The sequence below is a fragment of the Archocentrus centrarchus genome, chromosome 19 (genome assembly GCF_007364275.1).
Source record: "Archocentrus centrarchus isolate MPI-CPG fArcCen1 chromosome 19, fArcCen1, whole genome shotgun sequence".
Classification (NCBI taxonomy): domain Eukaryota; kingdom Metazoa; phylum Chordata; class Actinopteri; order Cichliformes; family Cichlidae; genus Archocentrus; species Archocentrus centrarchus.
The window spans coordinates 12,271,905-12,294,215 of NC_044364.1; the positions used below are offsets into that span (position 1 = coordinate 12,271,905).

A 22,311-nucleotide genomic window follows, 5' to 3' on the forward strand; every position below is an offset into this window, starting at 1 on the left:
TGGAACAGTGGTGAACCTTCCCAGGAGTAGCCAGCCTACCAAAATTACTCCAAGAGTGCATCAACAACTCATCCAAAAGGTCACAAAAGAACCCAGAACAACATCTAAAGACCCACAGGCCTCGCTTGACTCATTTAAGGTCTGAGTTCACGATTCAACAATAAGAAAGAAACTGGGCAAAAATGGCATCCGTGGGAGAGTTCCAAGGTGAAAAACACTGCTGATCAAAAAAGAACACAAAGGCTTGATGATCCCCAAGACTTTGGGGAGAATATTCTGTGGACTGACAAGACAAGAAAGACTAGAAAAGTTTAACTTTTTGGAGGGTTTGAGTCCCGTTACATCTGGTATAAAACTAACACAGCATTTCATAAAAAGAACATCATACCAACAGTCAAGCATGATGGTAGTAGTCTGATGGTCCGCTGCTTCAGGACCTGCACAACTTGCTGTAATTGATGGAACCATGAATTCTGCTCTCTTCCAGAAAATCCTGAAAGATAATGCCTAGCCATCAGTTCCTGCCCTCAAGCTCAAGTGCAATTGGATTATGTAGTAGGACAATGATCTAAAACACATCGGCAAGTCCACCTCTGAATGGCTAAAAAAAAAAAAAAAAAAAAAAAAAAAGAGAGTGAGGCTTTGGCGTGACCTTACAGGGTCGTTCATGCTCAAAACGCTCCAATTTTAAAATTCTGCAAATTAGAGTGGGCCAAAACTCTTTCTATGGCTTAGTATTTAGGTTAGACCATTCTTTGGGAAGATAGAAAGAGAAAAGTCTTAAGAAAGAAAAGACTTTTTAACTGGTGCATAATTCTGTTTCTCTGAAAGTCCCAGATTATTGCAGCAAGCTGCTGCAGATCCTTCTTGAAGTGGCTCAAGAGGAAGTCAATGCATGCTGAAGACCCTGGATAGCATCTCGACAAGTTCTGAAAAACTTCATGGCAGTTAAATATCATTACAGTAAAATACTTTTGGGATAATGATGGGAGAAAATTTGGAAAAGGTGAAACGATGCAGGCGTATCTGACTCCAGTTGAGGAATTTTAGTTAGAACACTAAAAACTGGAGTTTTTCCTCAAGGTGACTGCTGATGGGCTCCCTAGGCTGGCAAGATCTGTAGGAGCCTTCAGATCTCTTCATAAAACATTCTTCCACCTGACGGCTGTCTTTTATTCCCATCTTGTTTCCTTTTGATCTTTTTTTCCCAGCTTCTGGTTGTTTTATGTTTTTCTTTTATTGTTACTGAATATTTTAGATTCTTTTCCGTTTTAACTTTCTTTTTGTGGAACATAGTTTTTAAAAGGATGGTGATTTTTTATATGAATCTTGTGTTTGAAAACACTGACCTTGTTCTTCTGTGTTCAACTACATATTCATGTTTTCTGTCTGCATTAAATGAACACTATACTTTCAGGTCTTAAAAAACTGGGGTGCGTGTCGTGCGTTTTAATCATCTTCTGGAGCATGTTCTGCTACACCGCTTGACATTCCTCCCATACCTCCACCCGGTCACGGTTCTCCCACGGGGATTCTCGATTGTTTAGGCAGGGAACTTCACTTTTCTGCTGCGAGAGAGAAAGCGAGGGCTGTTAGACGATAGGAACTCACTTTCTGTAAATGGTTCTTAGCAGTACAGATGCCCATCCAAGTTTTGGTAAACAACAGTCGCTCCCTTTTCTGGATTGTGAGGAATTCTCATGTTTACCCGGGGACCGGTTATGTTAGGATGAAAACATAATCAGCCTACATATCGGACAGGATTAGTGCTTTAATATGAGTTTATTTCGACCCGAGATAGGCAACTGAAACACCCCAGAGAAACACACCAAATGAGTTGCTGAGTGGTATATGCAGGGTTTCTAGTTTCCAGTTTAGCGCACGCATTTCAATAGCCAGGTTATTTCCTCAGTGTGTCCTCTGAGTGACACCTGGATGAAGGTATCCACCGTGAAGTAGCGACGGAGTCTCAGTCTGGATGCTGCAGACTTGGAGGAGTAGGAGGTGTGGCAAAAATAATAATAATAATGAGGAACAAGAGGAGAGCGCTGTTGTTCCGTCACAACTCAGCGTGTGCGGCTCAGTCAGTGTATTGTTGAAAACGGGAGGGTCGGGCTGCATTCCGCAGAAGCTGCAGAAGTCGTCCCATCACTGAGAAACTTGCCCGCAAAGTTTCGTTGGGATTGATTCGTTTTATGAGCGCTGAAGGTGAGACTGTCCTCGCGAGCGAATGGAGAAGCACAAAGGTAAGAGGAGGGTTTCGCGTCAAGAACATGGGAAAAGGGCTGCTTACTTCTCGGGTGGGACTGCTCACAGTGCTTCCTTGTCAACTCTCTCTTTATATGTTTAAAAAATAAAGTGTGTATAGCTGTTGTGCAACACACGCACACAATAAACAAAACCTGATTTGTAATGAATCACGCGAGATTTGCGCATTTTAGGTAAAGCAGTGAATCTGCTATTGTGACTTTTTATAGTTTCGAAATGAAACATTAAGAAAAAAAAAAGCATCTTTAGGTAAAAGTTGTTTTAGTTGCGGTTGATCTGTTGTGGAATAATACACTGTTTTCGCTCATTAAGGATGTTGCTAAAATAAATGTTTCACCAACAATATGAAGATGGCTTTTCCACGATCTTTTAAAGTTGGGGGTCCATAAAATTGTTTACACTGTGGCCTCTGATGAATTCCAATAGCTGTAACATCGTTCTCACAGCATTCTTCAAATTCCTGTGGTTATTTGTTCATGGGGGATGAGCAAGGTCGTTTTAATACTTCCTGATGAACACAAACAGGGTTTAAAATCAAGTGACCGACCAAGAGTTGACTCTCACCTTGCTGCCTGAGTGCAAAATGATTGCTATTTGGACTTCTGCACCATTGCAGCGAACCATCGAGACACTAAAACCTTCCTGACTTCGCTGGGGTGGATGACCAACTTGCTGGACCAGAAACAATGACAACTAGTGAAAAAGTCTTGTTGCCACATTCCCGTTCACCAGCTGACTGGTCAGCCCAGACTGTTAACTCCCACAGTCCCTCAGTAAATAGTCAGTGTTTCAAGCTGCCACTTTGCAGAGGTGTTGTGTGTACATTTTTTTTTCCGTCAGTGTGACAGGGTTTGAAGAGCACTTTATCATTCATCTACACCATGTGTGGCTGAAACATATAGTTTATTAATTGTTCAGAGCCAAATATAACTCAAAAACTTTTGAAGCAAAATTGATGAAACTTTGTGGAAATATTCCTTATGGGGCCCAAAAACATATGATTTCAATTTCAAGGTCAAGGTCACCAAAAATGATTCAAATGTTTAAAAAAAAAAAATCCCTGTCTGTCATCACTGGTGAAATTTTCAGATTCATATCTCAGCACATTTTTTTTTTTTTTTTAGAGGATGCTACGGTACATAAACTTAATAAAATATATCCAGACTATATATGTCATATTGATCTAATATAAAATCATATTTTACAGTTTTTAAAAGCCAATAAAATAAATTTCTAGTCTTTATGATCTATTAATTTATGATGGAGAATGATAACATTGGATGGTATCTGTTCCAGTGTACTATCAGCACATCGAAACTTTAGAGTTGGTATGCGCTCCACTGTGTGCCCCTCCAGTTGTGTTTGTTTATGTCTTGATTGAACAAAGATCTATCTGGAAATGTTATTTTGGGCTCAGAGGAATTTTCCCCCTATGTTAATACCCCACCCTCCCCACAAAGACAGATTATTTGATAATGAATAAAACACCCATATAAACATGTTCCCTCCCATCTGTTCCCTATTGTAACAAACTGTGCTGGAATGAAGTTGTCGCGTTTTAGCATTTGTGATATTACCGTGATTGTCCACCAGGGGAGCTATATCGCTCACTTCACTGTATACCAACCACCAGGAATACCTGTTGAGTATGTACCAGTGTTTTAAAAAGTAGCTAGAGATATTGCAGCACTTTAATTTGTTGCATAACAAGTAACTGGGCTTTGAATCCTAAGGGGATAAAGATGTTTGAAATGGCAATGACTGGTTGAATTATGAGTCTGCAATGAAGGGGAGGCAGAGGCAACACTCTTGCAATGGAAATGTAATTGATTAGAAAAGGGCAGAATTGGCAGCAGACAGCAGGGATGCAGGGTGAAAAAACTGCATGTGGGAAGCACCGATTGCAGAGAATGAGCTGGTGTGTTCAGACTTAAAAACAGGAGCTGGAGTGTACTTCTTTTGGCAGTTGCACCAGGACATTAAATTAGATACTAACAGCTACAGGCAGCCATTGGAGGGGGTACAGTAAAGGGAAACCTGGGAAAATTCAGGGAGGTCAAGGTATTATTTCAAGATATTACTTAGTATTCGGGAAATGTTCTGTGCTTCTGAAACCCGACTCGTGCCTGTTTTATTCCAGAGAAGCAGCCCAGCGGCTCATGCCACTGATTCTCACACCTTGTGCCAGAGATGAGGATTAAATTAGTTAAGCCACCTGGAGCTTTCCTTAGTTTCGGTGACCTCTGAGCTGTCGTGGGACATATTTGAGAATCAGTGATTACTGTAGAGAACACGCTTTTGTAGCTCAGCCAATAGACAATTAGAGCACTTTTCATTCGGCCAGTGGCCCACGGCTCACTTTGCGCAGGACCTAATTAAGCCCACATGCTGATGTTTCAGCCCACAAAATGTTAAATAATCATATTGGTAGAAATATTTATACAGTCTCCTTCACAGTACTTTGCTTGTACCAGATGTCTTGTTAACTGTGTCTTGATCAGCTGATAAATGAATGAAGTCCTTATAGACACCCATATTTTCATAGTATTAACTACATTAGTAAATAGCTATCCATCCGTCTATCCATTCTCTTCCGCTGGTCCAAAAACTATATATTAATAATATACAAGTACAACTATAGAAATAATTAAAGTGTAATTCCCCATAATGGGACTGGAAGTATATGTTTATTTTTTCCAAGATCCTTTCCAGTATTTATTATCTTCCTTTCCTTGTCAGTCACTGCCTTCCACCTTATGCCCCTGCTTGTTTTGCTTTCCATGCTAATATTGATCCCACCCGTTTGTGCATAATGGTATATGTTATATATGCTGAATTCATCGCGCTGGCTTCCAGTGCTTCGCAGCAGTGTTTCATGGCGATAATGGCTTCTTTTCTCCCCTCCAGTGTCAGTTATCTTCTTCAGCAGTGATCTGACTCTGTGATTAGTTACACAAGAAAATCCAAGACAAATGGAGGCAAGCTGAAAGATGTACTTGTGGACATGTTTGAATCTGAAGATTCAAAGTAGACAAGACTCACAAGTAGTTACTGCTCTAAATTATCTGGATCTGAGTGGAGGCTCTGGTGGAGGATAATTCTTTACTAAAGAGGTTGCAGTAAAACAAGACTATGTTGCCACAATAGTAAACTAATATATAGCTGAAATTAGTCAACAGGCCTCTACCTGCTGGAGTAAAGGTAGCAGGAGAATTTGTACCCATGACATGACCTTAAATCACTCCACTATGTTGGTGTTCAAACAGGTGTAATATTTAGTTAAATGAAAAGAAGGCATTAAGAAGGAAATAAATATAAAATAGATTCCCCATAATTCATACTTTTTTTAATGTTTGACAAATCCGAAAGGCACTAATCACCCCCCGCCCCCGAAAAAAAATGTTTTAGCTTTTTATATCAATAAATCCATATTAGTATACGCTTCAGTCTATCAACAGATCATGTCAATCAGTTGAAAGTGCTTTTCACTGCAGCATCAACATTGTGACAGGGTCAGTGGGGCTAGTGAGTTTGACCTGCCATCAGCTCAGCAGTAGCTGGCTTAGATGTAGGTCTTTAGAGCTGGCATGGGGTCTCCTGGTTCACTTGTATGTGTGTCATGGGATGTACTTGCCAACGGGGAGTGAGTGAAGTGTGGGTAATTCAGGAAGCTGGACAGAGCTATAAAAATGATGAAACGAAAGGCGGTCTTCCTGTTCTGTGTGAGTTTGGCCCTTTTTGCCCTCCGGCTCGCACTCTCGTTCATTTTCAACACATCAAACGTGTCTTTGTTTTATGGATCCCAGTCTGGATCAACCTGTACTGTGTTTGCTTCTCACCAGGTACACTTTTGTTGGAGAAGGTACGCTTGTAATCACACACACATATGCACACTCACTAGCTCGTTCTCTCCATGCAAGCCCTCCTGGCAACCTTTCTGTGGGATAATAGCTAAGCAGAGAAACTTTAATGTGGGTGACTGAGGCAGTATTGCTGCTTCCAGTCTGCCACCATTTTTTCACATCAAGTCAAGAAGGCTAACACGTATTTAAAGCTTCCTTTTTTGTGTCTGAACCAATCTGTTTACCACTATTCTGTTAAAAAACAAACTGAGTGATACACACAAATATACACATCACACCACTGAAGGAAGGTGTGATGTGTATATGCAGAGAGGGTGTTGTCTTACACAGTGAAGGTATTGTGGAGCGAGGAGAAGTGGTGAGGGTGTTTGACTGAGAGATGCAGTGGTGGTGCAGGGTGGTGGATTAAGAAGAGGAGGTGGAACCTCATTGAGCCTCCTCTGCCTCATGGCCCAGGGGCTGGCAAATATTTCATCTGTGTGTGTGTGTTTGTGAGAAAGGCCAAAGGCAAGGAGAAAGTTTGTTTTGGAACAATGTTAATGTAATTTCTGCTGTGCCTGGAGAATGTAATTCTAGGTTGAATTTAGCCTATTTGCTAGGTATTTGTTAATTAGCTAGCTATGCTGTAGCCTGTCTACTGCCGCATGCTCAAGGGAAGGGAAACGGCAGCGTCCGAAGAGATTTAGCTTTAGGTTTGCACTAGAAGCAACCCCTTCATCTCATCCGTTGTTAATTTAAAAAAAAAAATTATTAGAGCAGCTTAGAAGATGATATTTTAACGTTTGTATCTTTGTTTATGTTACAATTTATGAGAATTATTCGCATTCCAGTGCATTAAAATGTCAAATAAAGCCAAAAACTTCAGCAATGAAGCAAATTTCTGTATCATTTTTATTTTCAACCCAAATCTCATACATACACACCCTCTCTCACACAAATTTGCATTATTATTATTATATCTTCAATCCAAAGAGTCGAATCTTCGGCTTTGGCATTTATCAGTAGCGACCACTGTAACCTGCGTTGAATCCTAATCAAGACAAAGTTGCATAAGTTAGAGCAGGGCCCCTTCCTAAAATCAACAAAGATTTACATTAGCATGCTTCAGCAGTGAAAAAAATGCCTGATTTCTCCAAGGCCCCAGATGTAAGCCTCAATATAAGTGAGATGGCACAGATCTAAAGAAAGACTGCAAAAAGAGAGCGAGAGAGAGAGAGGAAAGAATGTAAGGAAAGTGAAGGCGTGATTCGAATAAAGACAAAATTCAATAGTTGGGGAAGATGAAAGAGGAGACACTTGAAAAAGAAAGTGGGATGACTCGTGATTTCTTCAGTATTTGTATCCTTAGAGTTTAACACCTCAGTGTGAGGGTCACCGTGGACGGTTTTGCTCTTGTCTCTTTTACCTTCTTAATTATATGACTCTGGACCCTGTGTTTGTTTTCACACTGTTCCTCGTTCCTTGTTCATGTTGTTATTTTTGTCTTTTGAAATTTAAGAGAAAAAAAAAACCTTGCATATACTGTACAGCCCATAGTGAAATAGTTCTCCATTATGAGCAGTCCTGACTTCAGGTTTTTGTTTCTATCAAAGTTATGGGAGCTGATTTCACTGATCAATTCCCCTTTTTTTGGTTAAAGTTGTGTTACATAGTGCAACAGCATGCTGCAGTATTCAAACCAACAGACTATTCAGGCTCTTGGCTATAACAAGACCTCTGCTTTTATCAATTCCTCTTCCTGTGACAAATATATAAGTCAGTGATCTCAACAACTAACAATTTCTGATTCAGTAAGTTAATCCTGTCTCATAGAAATGATGTTTCTATACAACAAAACTGAAACAGAGAAGTTGTTTTGGAAAAAATGTAACTGCTTCCAGATTATGTTAATTTATGTATGTGGCGAGTAGCAAAACATGTTGATGCTGACTAACAAACAAGTCACTACAAGACTAATTTGTAGTGACAGGGTTGGGTAAGAATAAGCTCGCTTTTGTTTTGTTTCATCTCGTGCAGTACTTTGATAAAAGAAAGCGCTACCGTCATCAGTCCTTCTGGCTAGTTAGTTTTGAATTAGAATTAAAATCCACAGCTGTTGGTCTTGACTGACTCATTCTGGACTGTGCTGTGATGTAAGTGACCAGTTTGTGAGAAATCTGGGAGGGACTCCTGCAAAAGCCATATTACAGTGGTTTTTGAACACAGCTACACACTGATACAGGAACTTGTAATCAGCAGCGATCTTAACTATTCCTGTGAGTGTTCTTCTTATCTTGTAGCGATCTGTAGGTGCAAAGTCTTACTCTGTTCCTTTAGTTTGCTGGGTCCAGCTGTGTGCTCCAGATAAAACAGTGATAACATTATATCTCAGAGATGAGGTTTCCTGTTTGCACATAGTGTTCCATTGCCTTTATGTTCAAACTAATGTTAGACTGCCTTCACCTGTGATGACTTGCTTTTAACCAGACTCCTGCACACTGTCTGATTTCCAAAAACACATTTATTTATGATGTGTCAGTCCACTAGGCATCTTAGGGAGGGCTTGTAAGGTTGTCGCAAATCACCACCATCACAATTCCGTGTGCCTCAGCATAACACTGACGTGATGATACAACTTTTCATTTCTCTCTTTGTCCTTCAGTGTTGCTATCAGATTATTTGCAGCCTTTTTTTTTCTGAAGTCATCAAGTTGACTCCTTTTTTTTTTCTTTTTTTTTAAACTGTGGTTTCTATGGAAATAACACCAAAACACAGCTTGGATTAATCCAGCCATGTCCGTGCAGACTCCCATTGTGTTTCATATAGAAAAACCTGCACCTGCCAATAGGGACTAAACGCCAATCAAAATGTTGTTTGATCCTTTATTCGTCAGCAAATTATCTGCAACTTTCACCAAAGAAAGGGCAGGCTGGAATAAATCAATCACATGCAGCTAATTTTTCAGTTGTGCACATTTTTTCCCTGATAAAAAGCAGCTCTGCATCAGTCACTTTTTTGTGTCTACTGAAGCAGAAGCACTTTAAGTGTGTGACAGGGTAAAAAGTACATTACAGTCCAAACCTTTTTTTTGGTCACTGGTTCCAATTCTCCTTCTTGCCACCACTTCCCGTTTGGGAGTTATAGCTCTGTAAGTGTCAGTCACAAGGTGAAGCAGATCACGGAGTCATTACTTTGTGTCATTTTGTGCAAATTAGTTTTACTAGATCTTCCAATAAGTGGGTCCTTTAAATGGATTTATGTAAGTTCTTACGTTTTTTTTTTTATTCTTGTGTGTAATAATTAATATCATATGCGCGTGTTTGTCATAGCTTTTTGATCGTGTTTACCAGTTCACAGAGATGAAGTTTTGATTGAGTGACTGATTTTGATGAGATGTAGCATATAGTGGGTTGTGTTTGCTGAAGTAGGCTAAAACTGCTGCCTCCAAAACGAGACTGCAGAACTGAAACAGCCAGTTAACCTCTATCATGATTGGCATTGGGTCACAAATTAGTTTTATTAATTGGAAAAATACCTGCTGTGAAGGAGAAAAAAGAGAGACGTGTTTTATAGGGTTACAAAAGTCATTTATGGCACTGTGTCCCTGTATTACTTAATTATGAAAAACAAATCACACTCTGGTGATTGTTCCAGTAAGCTAAAAAAATAAAAATGAAATAACTGTTTAGCTTACTGAATTTGTTGGACATGGATTTTTTTTTTTGGGGGGGGGGGGAGGGTCAGCTTTGGATTGGAAGAAGTTATTTCTGTTGAACAAATTGGCTAAAATAGATACACCTCTGCGGAAAGATTCAGTGGTGTTGTGAGTGGATGATTAATTACTCGGTTAGATGGATGTAGAGTCATGTGAGAAAAAAAACGCACACCCTGTTTGAGTTGTAAAGTTTTATGTCAGGACATAATTAAAAAAAAAACTTCTGGCTCTTACCAGGTCCTAAAATTTGGTAAATATAACTTAAGATGAAACGAAACACATGCCACACTAGACTGTGTCATGATTATTTTAAAATGCAGAAGCAGTGTGTGGGAAAACTAAGTACACCCCATGATTCGTCAGCTTGTAGAACCACCTTTAGCAGCAATAACTTGAAGTAATCGTTTTATGTGTGACTTTATCAGTCTCTCACATTGTTGTGGAGGACTACTGGCCCACTGTTCTTGACATCATAGCTTGGGGGCATTTGTTCATGCACGCCTCTCTCATGGCGCCACATTTCAAATGGGCCTGGGTAGTCTTTACTGGGCCATTACGACACCTTGATTCTTCTCTTTTTCGGCCATTCTGTAATAGATTTGCTGCTGTGCTTGGGATCATTGTCCTGTTGCAGGACCTAATTTCTACCACGCTTTGGCTAGCTTTAGATGGCTTTAGATGACAAGAATACTCTGGTATACAGAGGCATTCATGGTTGACTCTGTGACTGCAAGGTACCCGGGCCCTGTGGCTGCAGAACAAGCCCAAATAATTGCCCTTCCACCACCGTGCTTGACAGTTGGCATGAGCTCTTTGTGTTAAGACACACCTGAATGCTCTAGACTAGCAAACTCCCAAAACGTCTGTTTTTACAGAGGTGGTCACGCTACTATGCTTTCATGGGATAATATGGCATGTGTTATTGTTCAACTAATTTTAAGACCTGCTGAGGACCAGATACATAAACACTTGATTTGAAAGGTGTACTTTCTTTTTCACGTGACTGCACTTGAGTGCACAGGTGCATAAGTGAACAGATATCAGGAAAGACATTCATGGTCAGAAAGCTGAATAACCCATTTTAAAACTTGAGAAAAGCAAGGCAAGCACATCTGCAACTATTTTCAACATCTGCACCACATCCCAAAAATATGACTGTGATTCAGAGACTAAAGGAAGTGTCCCAAACAGACCTTTACCAACAGCTCCAAGCTGAACAAGCAGGAAGCCCAGCTTACATTGAAACGGCCTTTATTGCATCATCAATTTAAAGCAAAAAAAACAAAATTAGAATTTCATATTTCGACTTGTTTTTGTTTTCTTTAACTTTCCACCCAGTTGATATTATTCACCACTGATCAAAGTCATCATAAACATGCTTGAAAGCAGCACAAATATTGCATCAGTGGAGCACAGGATATTTCCTGGAGCATGAATTGGTATGCTAAGAGCTGTTTTAAAAGTAGGACAGATGGGAAGGGAGAAGATGTACAGATGAAAAGAAACTTTTAAACGGGGCCAGTTTGATTTGGATATGAGAAAAAGAGAAGAGAAAGCTCACACACACACACAAAAGAAAGAGATGGCAAAAGAATGTTTGAACACATGTGAGTGTTCGAAATTCAAGCAAAATGCAGACGTCTTCTTTGGATTGTTTTGTCTTGTTTGAAGCACTCATTACTATTCAGTATACTGTAGGTCCCTCTTTCTGTTTTGAGACCACACTTGAAGGCCAAGCCAATTAGATTATTGTCAAATTATACAAGCGCGGCATATTTTTAAGACTAATCTTGCCAGTATATGTGAGAAACACATAAGCAACCGGATTTAGACTCGGAGCAGTCTGGCTGAAATGAGAGGCCATGCGTGCTTTGTTAATTTAGGAAAATTAAATTCAGTTTGTCAGTATTGATGCATGACTTTCAGCCTTTCTGAAAACAAAATGCAGCAAAACGGGTTCAGTTTGAATGAGGAGCAGAGGAAAACCCTGAGCCCTTTTTCAGAAGTAACTTGGATATGTACTTTTTTCTCTATTTCTAACAAACTAAACTTATGTTTAGTTTAGGTGTTTTTGCTGAGCCTAGACACCATATTATTTCAGTGTTTTCTTTAGTTTTGTTTTGTTTGTCAGTTAAATCTTGTGACCACCTTCCTCTTCAGGTTCAGAACTGTCCATAGTGGCTCTTTAAAATAAAAAGAAACCATGATTTGTAGTCAAGAGGCCCAGGTGGAGGCATAATTACACATACATGCCAATCCATTCATATTCTGTTGGTTATTTTTGGATGCCTCTTTAAGAAACATCTTGTTTATTTAATATTTGCTCCAAAATCAAATTAATAACCCTTCCTTATTGAGAGTCAGGAGAATGCAAAAACCTTCTGTGAAACTTTACAGCTACTGCAAACACATCTTATTTGCCTGCCAATGCACAAGAGCACTTATCAGACACAGTAAAGTGCAGACATGTGTAACGTGGGAGAAGTCAAACAAGAGTGTGGTCGTGTATCGTGTTCATAACTCAAATCTGGAAGTCCAGAATGAGGCAGGAGGAAGAGAAAATCCTCTCTCACAATGTGTGGGTGTTTGGAAACTTTTATTTCAAGCAAAATGAGTTCAGTCTTATTATTCTGTTTTAATTGCAATAGTTACAATCTACTATAGTAGTATTCCTCTCTGATGATCTCTCAGATTTGTTTTGGCCATTCTACAGAAGTGAATTGTTTATACTGTGGAGGCTGCAGACCCTAACTGGATGTTCAGTGGGCGTCTGGCCAACCCATAGCCCACAGAGACGGCCTGCTGCAGACCTCCCTGTCCTGTCAGCTGACTTTGTTTCCCAGGGTCCCCGATCCAAAAGGCCATCTGAGTCAATCTCTGCAAACACACAAGGCGAAGGAGCAGGGAAAATGTTTAGATTCATATTGAGCGGGCAAACATTAGTAGCTAAACAGTTTGAGTTGTAATAAATGTGGTTTTAATTATTACAGCAATGTTGTAAGACAAAGAGGAGTATATATATGTGTGTGTCCGAGACAGTGATGTTTTCCACGGTGCATCTCAGCAGAAGTTGACTCAGCTTGAGGTGGAGTCATCAAAAACAACCCAGCTTGCTGTAGCTTTTGGAAAGCTTCTTGTCATTTCTGAGAAAGGCAAACGCTTACCCGGGCCCGACACCTTATGCTGCGAAATTTTTCCTTTTCAAAGGTTTTGTGATGTGTGGGAGAGTAAGGGCAGAGGGAATGATTGCACTCGCCAGATTACTGACACATACTCGGTAATCAGTTTGAGCCGGAAGGAGCCATTAAAATATGATAGCTGAGAGTTTTAATAGACAATAAACAAAAAAGGAGAGGCTTGCTGTCATTTTATGTGGAGCAGAGTTCAGTTCTTAAGTAGGGTCAGATGATTTTGACACAGTATTGGTAGTTTCGTTTTGGTTTGGTTTTTCTTTCATTTAGTTTTTTTTCTTTTTTTTTTTTTCCCAAAAAATGTGATCTATTGATTTGTGCACATACAAGTGTAAAATTAAAGGAAAGTGACATTGGTCCTGTGTGGGATTTGAACTGTTCTTCTGTCTTCTGCCACTTCCTGCCTCCTGAGGCAGATTTTGTTTCCCTTTCAGTCTGTAGACGTGCAGTTCATGTCCATGAACAGGAAAGAATAGATTCAATTTCATGACTATTTTACAAACTTCCTGGACTGATCAGACAGACATGGCAACTTGAAAGCTCAGTTTCCATTTTTAGTCTGACATTGTGTCCATGAGGAAGAAGATTTGATTGTCCCTAACCAGTCACTGGAGACCCATGTGCATCTCAAATCTTATGTCATTTTAAGAGTGAAAAGGTACAAAGTTAAAACACCTCCAGTGTCTTCCTCCATTGGAACACAGTGAACTTTTTATTTAGTGCTGACACAAAGCACGGACTGGCCTAAAATATCTCTGCCAAGGTGCACATCTTGATAGCAACTTAAAAAGCAGTTAATCCCCCTCTGGTGCTGATTGGCTAATAATTATGCCTCCTGCAGTGCCTATTGGTTGGATCATTTTTAAATGGGCAACAGACAAATCATTGGAGTGTGTTACAATGAAATATCAGGATATGTTCCTACTTGATAGAGCTATGAGTGTTTACAATTCATGTAAAATGAAATCTATAACAATGTTTTAACAGAAATTAACAGAAAATAATGCAGTTTTCCAAAAATGTCAGCAATTATCATATATCCCTATTTTCACCCCCACCAATACCTGCCCCACCTTCTCCTTAAATAAGGTCTTTCTTCTTTATTTCCCCCCCCCGTCTCTTTTCTTGAACCACTCGCACACTTGAGGCCCACTGTAGCAAGGGGCCTATTCATGAAGCCAAGAGACAGCGAAGGAAAACACAAAGAGCTCCCCACACAGCACAGAGGGCTCTGAGCTCAGCGCTGACCCCTGAAGGATGTGTGTGGGCTGCACCCAGACACATTGGCCCCGCCGACACCAGCCTAGGCTCCTCCCTACTCTGAACTTGACCTTTTGCTAAACTCCCCAAACAACCTCAAACAGACTTGCAACTGTCAATAACAACTTGATGAGAGGAATGAGAACGAGAAGTGAAGTCTGAGTGGTTATCAGCTGTTGCCAGCGAAAAACCTCAGAACAGTCTCTCCCATGTAAAATGCTGGCAGCCGGCAAATGACTTGAGGAACAAAAGGAAGTCAGTGAAAAGCGAATAGCTGCTAAACTAAAACCTGAAATGAGTGTCAAAAGACAAATCCCAAAGTTGAACAAGTTCTCTTCCATAAATTAAAGTATAATCTTCTGATAATGGTTGTCTGGAAGCTTTACCGGATTTGTTATTCCTCATGGCGCTTGCTTTACTTGATAATGACAACTTTGACAGTCCTGGTCTTAAGCCATTGTCTTAATGTTTCTAAATATTGTCTTGCCAAGAAAAGTGTAATAAAATTTAAAGGAATTTTTATTCTGCTGTAAATCTGAGCCCCTCTTGTCTGTCTGTGCTTCCAGTGCTGGACCAGCTCCTGATGGAGCTCCACCGATTCTTGCTCATCTTGGACAAGGAAATGCTGAGTGGGAACGCTACCGTCCAGAAGGGTTTGCTGTCTGATCTCCTCCAGTCCTACAGGGTTTCAACTGGTAAGAGGACGAACTCTGAACAGAGGGGCTGGTACAGTTGATATACACTCATTCAGGAACTGATTTTGATGGATATTTTATGGGGAAATTTTAAATAATGTTTGATGCATTTAATTAAAAAAACATAACAAATGAAGAAGCGAAAGCTTGCAAACAATTCATAGACATACACTTACCACACAACAACTTAATAACTTCCTTAGGAAAATTACATGAGAGGAAGAGAAAATTATTCTGCCTGTGTGGAGTTGAGTCAGATGTTATTTTTCTGTGACGTCTAAGCAAACACAGTAACAGCAAATACTTTTTTGCATAGTAAATATACTGAAATTATGCTAACATAATTCAGTATTATGTATTATTATAATTCAGTATTAACATTTGAAATTAGAAATTTGAAATTTGAAGTTAGAAATGAGTGTGATCACCTCTATCAAAATAGACGTTTTGGCAGTTTGCTTGTTTGGAGCATTCAGGTGTGTTTTAATACAATTCCAAGGAGGAAAGACATCAGCAATTATCTTAAAGAAGCAATTCTAGCTGCCCATCAGTCAGGGAGGGGTTCTAAGGTCATTTCTAAACAATTAAAAGTCCATCATTCAACAGTGAGAAAGATCTTTCACAAGCAGATTCCCCCCAAGGTCAGACTGTGCAATGCTAAGAGAAACTGCAAAAAACCTAGAGCTACATCTCCTGGGCACCTTGCAGTCATGAAGTTGACTTTGACTTCCTCTATATACCAAAGTACTCTAGAGTCAAATGACAAGCTTGGCTGAAGTTGGGTGATGCAACAGGATAATGATCCAGCAGCACATCTACTATAATCTACTGTGCTTTCTTTGTAGCATCATTGTATGACAGAAAATAACAAAAAGTACAACAGGTCCACTTTAAAGCTGCTCTGAGGGATGATCTTCCAGTTAGTCTATTAGCATGCATGCATTTACACAGTGTTTGTGGGTCATTATTAAGTGTTCCAGCAAAAAAAATTTGATTCCAGTTAAATAATTTGTCACAAACATTTCACACTCTGAGTCTTTCTTTGTATACTTTTTTCTTGTCTTGATTTTTGCAGTTAAAGTCAGATTGGATGAAGGTGAACCACAAATGTTTAGACTCATTCCAAAAGCTGCGTAGACTGGCTGACTGTTGAGCTGCTTTTCTGCAAAGTATCTTATGTAACATGTTGCCATTCCCCGCTTTTCCCACACTTAAGTGAAACTGGCCTAAGAGAAGTTATTAAGCCACCTACTCCGCTATTATTTTTGTTATTTTAAACTCTCACTAAGACCTCATAATTATATCCCTACAAAAACATTGCATTATGAAGTTTTTTTGGTAGCGAAAGCCACATTGTGATGGCAGAATTGCATCTTTTTTTTTACTGCATTCCCACCTCTGTTGCAAAATTATTTGCTTTATTTATTTTATCAATTTATGACCAAGGTTAACTTTTCAAACAGCTAAAGTCAAGTATTTTTTCTTGCTCACTGGCTCCAACACGGAAATTGTGCAACTGCTGGTGGACTGATTAATGACACTGATTTTTTTATTGTTTTAATGGCCCGATTCTTTACATTTATTGTCATTTGTTGCCACCTTCTCACTTCTGGATTCAAAAGCTCAACTCTTTTTGCTCTGTTTTTCTCAGAGAGCTCTCACACACAACTGTTCACTAACACACACCAGCAGTCACGCTTTTCCATGTTCAGGTCTTGGACTCGTCTCTCCGTACTTCCTCTTCTGGCTCCAAGCTGTATCATTTTTCCGAAGCTGCATTTATCCTCTTGGGATGCTCACTTCCTCTGAGCAGCAGTTTATAAATAGAATTTCAACTTTATTCCCCCGAAAAATCTGTTTTCACTGTACAGGCAAAACATAATTTTATGCTGCTGCTGTTCGGTTTCACCTCATGATATCTATTTCAAAGGAAAAACCCTTCTGCGGAGTGTCACCCAAGGTTAGAGTTTTGTTTGATTTTCTCTCAGGGCAATCTTAGTCAGCTAAAATATTTAATTCCAGCAAAAAACTTTGCCGTTGCTCCGGAACAAATTCCCATAACAGGTTACAGTAACCAGCTGGAGCCTGCTTAGCCACAACCTCTGTGTTTATTGTTCGAGAAAAGACCTTCATTCAGACTGTTTATGTGGCAATGTTATGGCGATGTCCTCACCAGCTTGTAATTACTCCATCATGTTGAGAGTGACATGACTCCAAACACAGTCCTTTTCTCGCTAAGCTGACTTTAACATTAACGTATGTCAGGAGGTTTCATCATCTCCACTTTTTGTCTGAACAGTTGAGTGCAAGAGAAGTCAAGTTCATCCCTTATTTCCTTTGTCCCGTTAGCTTCAGCTCCTCTTACCACATAAAAGAAACAAAAGCTGAGTGGGGGGAAAAAAAGGAAGGGGATCATTTTTGCAGCTCTCCCAAGTCTTGTTTGATTGATCTTGAATTAAAATGCAATCAGAAATTAAACCACAGTCACATTTTTGGTCTAAATCTTTTGTGAGTGCAGACTGTAATTAACAGGTGGAGTAAGTTTTGGAGTTGCACTATATATTAAAATGCAATGCAAAACTTCAGCTACAGAAGTGCTACAGTGCTCTATCTGTGCAGGCAAGGAGTTCTCTGACTAATGCCTGATGAATGCTTGCCACGGTTAAGAGTGGGTGTGAATAGTGGTCCTATCTGTGTGCACAATGGGCTACTTGTTTGGGTGTCGTTTCCCTTTTATCCTGGATTTTTTTTTTTTTTGAGAAACACGATGGAAGTTTGTTTGGCACCGAGGTGGAATCAGATTTTCTCATCAGCTGTCTCAAGGGAAAGCAAAATGTGCATTCTTTTCTTGTTTTTGTTTACACTTAAGTCACAGTATGAATATATTCCTCTGAACCAGAGGAAAAAAAACCCTTTGAGAATTTAAGGGAAGTGTTAAACCTCTGAGGTATTTCAAGTATTATATAGAAAGGGGGGGGGACTTGTACATAAGCTCATATTTTCTAGGTATTGCTTTATGTCCATTTGAGTATTTGTCAAGTTTAAAATAGGTGTTTGTGGTCCTACAAACCAAACGCTGTCAGCTGTTAACCACCTTCTGTTCTCTCTGCTTACAGGTGCTGACGAGGAGTATATCTACATGAACAAAGTTCCTGTTACTGGAAAAGAGAAGGATGGCAAAGGTGTGAGTTTTAAAAGTTGCTCTTTGAACTGTGAGACAGACTTTATGGTCGGTGTAATGTAATTCATTGCCATTGCTGAAGTCGTATAATGACAAATATAGTTAAACTGCAGTTCAGCGCTTGTTCCACTTTCCAACTTGTGCAATGAAACTTTGTGAGACTTTCAAAATAAGAGTGCACCTGTTGAACAGTATAAATGAAAATGAAAATCAAAAGCATATTGGGTGTAAAATTCAGTACAGATATTCAAAGCACTGAGATGCTGAATCCTATCAGTGAAAAAGAATGAATGAACATCTGTTGTCGTTATCAGTGGCATCTATTTTGGTTTGTCTTGTTCTTAGGTTCATAACCACATACTTTCAAAACTAATGGCATCAGCTGCACGCTGTGTTGCATGTCTGGTTTAAAATGGAAAAAAAAATGCTGACAAAGATGGTGAACGATACATTGTTTTTGCATCAAACAAAGTTTGCAGCCTTACAGCGTTAAAAGGCCATTCTTGTAGTTAGCAGTTATTTAGTTTAGGTAAAAAAGTGCCACATTTCCTCATCATTCATCAGGTTTCATAAACAATACCACATGAAACCAAAAGTATTTAAACATAGTAGTTCTATGGCAGTGCTCTATGTTAATTTGGTAATAGCTAATATTCATATACCGCCTGTATTAATGCCGTTATGATTATTTCATTTCAGGTTTAATTAGTTTGAATGCCTGAATGCTTTATCTTTGAAAGAAATGATGTGAAACTACAAACAAAACTGCTTTAAAAAGGGCTTTTACTATCATTTTAAGTTTATCCAAGTGGGTCAGATAGCGCATACTTGTTGTACTATTTCATCTCATGCTCAATTTACTTTCAAGTGAATAGCAGACATGATAAGCTGCTGTAGGCAGTGGCCCCTTCAGCTCCCCTGCACTCGCCCACCATTTCCTGCCTGTTTCTTCGCAGAACCTCAACATCTGAGACTGACCTGTTTTGTTTGGACAGTGATAAAGAATGTGGTTTGAATGAGCAATAGAGTTAACACATATTTTCAGCAGCGATGCTCGCAAAGCCACAAGTTCTCTACCACAGACACTCGTGTGAAAGAGGGGACTGAAACATAGGTGGTAGACTTGAACTTTCTCTGTTTGTTAAAATAGAACAGACTACATTATTTGGATTTTGTTTGTTTGTTTTTTCACTGTAAAGCACTGCTCATAAAAAACCAAGGCAGTTATCCACAGTTATCTCAAGATATTATGTTTATGTACAACCTGTGTTAACACAGACAGTGTTTTTGCTGCAGTTCAGGTCGGTGTGTTTCTCTTCCTTGTAATGATACAAGACATAGAGGAAAGGTACATACCCTAACAGGGCACTTTGCTTAACACAGTCATGAGCTCTCGTTGGTAAGGATGTTCAGTTAAACTCTAAGCAGTTCTTAAAGAGAAAATTACTGCCACTCTCAATTCAGTTCAATTCAACTTTATTTATATAGCACCAATTCACAACAGCAGTCGCCTCAAGGTGCTATCACTCCATATGATGTTACCACTGTAACTGTTCCCACACTTTATCTCGCATGCCCCTTCAGAAGCAAAAACTAAGCTCATGTCCCACACCCCGAAATTTTATTAACAATTAACTATATAAAAGGATCTAGTTTGAATCTTACATAAATAAAGGGGAACATGATAGCATCAGCAAAATCTCATTTATTTTTCACCTCACCCCACAGTTTGGGGACCACTAGCTTAGCTTAACAGAACGTGGCTTTCAGCAGGTATCTTAATTTTGCACTTTCAAAGCCCAGTTATAAACAGGTTGATTATACCTACATGGTCGGAAATTATTAGCCGTTTCTGTCCTAGAGTCTCTCTGAAACTAAACTTAGCACAAAAATTAAGGAAGTGTGTGTTTGGTTGATTATTTCTTTGTTGTAACAATGCTTCTTGGCAATGAATCTTGATAAATCTATAAAGTCTGTCCTGGTTATTTCCGTTTAAATGGTACCACATTTGTAAGGAAAAATGCATTTGTGGGTTGAGCAGCAGAGTCAAGTATGTGGGTTGCTCCCATGAAAAACTTGCCGAATCTTCTCTGCCAATGCCAAACACCTTATTCTGCTACTGACTCTTGTTTGGAGCGTCATCATTGGAAGCAATGTCAATACAGTGAGATACTGAGATGAGATTTTGCAACCAGTTGCAGGTGGTAACACTCACCCCCACAGACCTGAGTTTGTCAGAGACTACCTCCAGAAATTTGGGGTGGACAGGATGGAATGACCTGCCTGCAGTCCTGACCTCAACCCCACTGAAAACTTCAGGGGATCAGCTTGGGTGTGCTGTTTGTGCCAGAGTGACCAACACAATCACATTGGCTGACTTGTGACAACTGGTTGAAGAATAGAAGGCCATCCTAGAGCAGTCTTTGTCCAAGTTGGTGACCAGCATGAGGAGGAGGTGCCAGGCTGTTGTGACTGTGTACAATGCTACTGAGGCCCCTGCTTGTTAAATGAATAAATTGTTAAATTACCAATATGTCTTGTTTCTTTAGACTTTAATCATCCAATCCAATAAATGACTCCAAACAAGAGTCAATAGCAGAATAAGCTGTTTGGCATTCACAGAGATTTGGCAAGTTTTTCATGTGCGTAACCCACATACTCAACTCTGCTGCTCAACCCACAGATGCATTTTCCTTACAAACACAGCACATTTAAAGGGAAATATTCAGGCTTCCCGACTGTCTAAGATTTATTGCCAAGAAGCATTGTTACAATGAACAAATTTTCTTACCTTTTGTGCTAAGTCTATATATCATCTCCTAGCTAGCAGACAGAGTGTTCTGACTCCTGGGGTAAAAAAAATTAGTTCCCCAGAGAACTTTTTTAAGGAAACCACAAGCCTAAAATTCTAGGACTTCTCCTCTTTATACATATATTGTCTAGTAAAGTCCAGTAAAAGTCCAGTAAAAACTACACTTCTTTGATTTCTTTCCTAGTTTTCTTAAACACGTGCATGTATGACCTTATTTGTTTTGCAAGTTGATCATTGCTACCATTGTTACCTACTGAATTGGATTACATGGTCACTATAATTTAACAATGAAGATTCTCATAGTAATACTTGGGGATACCGGACTGCATTCATATGTAACAGAGACAGCCAGACATCTGGAATTTTATACTTGCAAGATGGACAATTATTTATTTCTCCTGAATTATTGTTCTCGCTATAGAAATAAATTTAAGCACAAGATTTCTGGTATATACACTGACCTTCCACTCTCTGCTTGTATTAACTAGATGACAAATCAGATGCCCTGGTCAATGGAAAAGCAGCAAAGCGTGTCCCCGTCCCACAGAAGAACCTTCCTGATCTGCCACCCCCCAGAACAGTAAGTGTTTACCAGCTTCCTTGCATAATTGGAGAAACATGCAAAACGATTTGGCTTAACAAACACAACTATTTGGGTCTCTGCCACTGTGGATGTGGGACTGTTAATAACACTGACCCCAGAAGGACTCCTGAATTAACATAGTAGATGGAACAAATCAGTAGAGATCATGATATCATACTGTATATAAAGAGAGCCAGAAGGCAAGAACAGATTTACATGTAGCTGATAGTATTTTGGTTTTGTGTTACAGTATCAGCACTGCCTTCAGTAAGAAGCTTAGTACTGAATATAAAGTACTCATGGTTGATGGGCTGATGTCAAATATTGAAACCCAGTTGCAGAAGTTTTTAATATAATGACACAAATAATGTCTGTGGTCATGCGAGCTAAAAACATTTCCCACAGTCCACAGAGCTGCAAGCCTGAGGCTTCATGAAATGTGTTCTCCCCCAGAAACAGGTATTTAACAACCCATGGGGCAACAAGACTGGCGAGGTGATTGTTCAGGAGTGTGTGAGAGAAACGCAGTGTGTTTTATGTTGACTAGGAGACTGGTGGCTCCTGAATTGGCCCAGTGTGACTTCAGGAAAAAGGTTTAGAACATCCCGTTAGTGCCTTTGAACTTTACCCACACTCAAACATGCGCACGCATGCACAGTGGCCTCCCCTAATATAAACTGCAGTAGCAGCTGTTGCTAATCAGGGCAAGTGCTTGTCAGCATGTGTGTGAGAGTGCATGCGAATGTAAATGCATTGAAGTAAAG

General features: G+C 39.6%; 1 protein-coding gene across 1 annotated transcript in view; it reads left to right on the top strand.

Annotated features, from left to right (window-relative positions):
• Positions 1-2,083: 2,083 nt before the first annotated feature.
• The window catches only part of afap1l2 (actin filament associated protein 1-like 2), a 37,714-nt gene continuing 17,486 nt past the window's right edge, over positions 2,084-22,311 (top strand). Inside the window, exons 1-4 of the mRNA XM_030754783.1 lie at positions 2,084-2,246; positions 14,843-14,971; positions 18,088-18,153; positions 21,453-21,544. Coding sequence (XP_030610643.1) covers positions 2,231-2,246; positions 14,843-14,971; positions 18,088-18,153; positions 21,453-21,544 — 303 coding nt within the window. The 5' untranslated portion in view covers positions 2,084-2,230. The remainder of the gene's footprint in view (positions 2,247-14,842; positions 14,972-18,087; positions 18,154-21,452; positions 21,545-22,311) is intronic.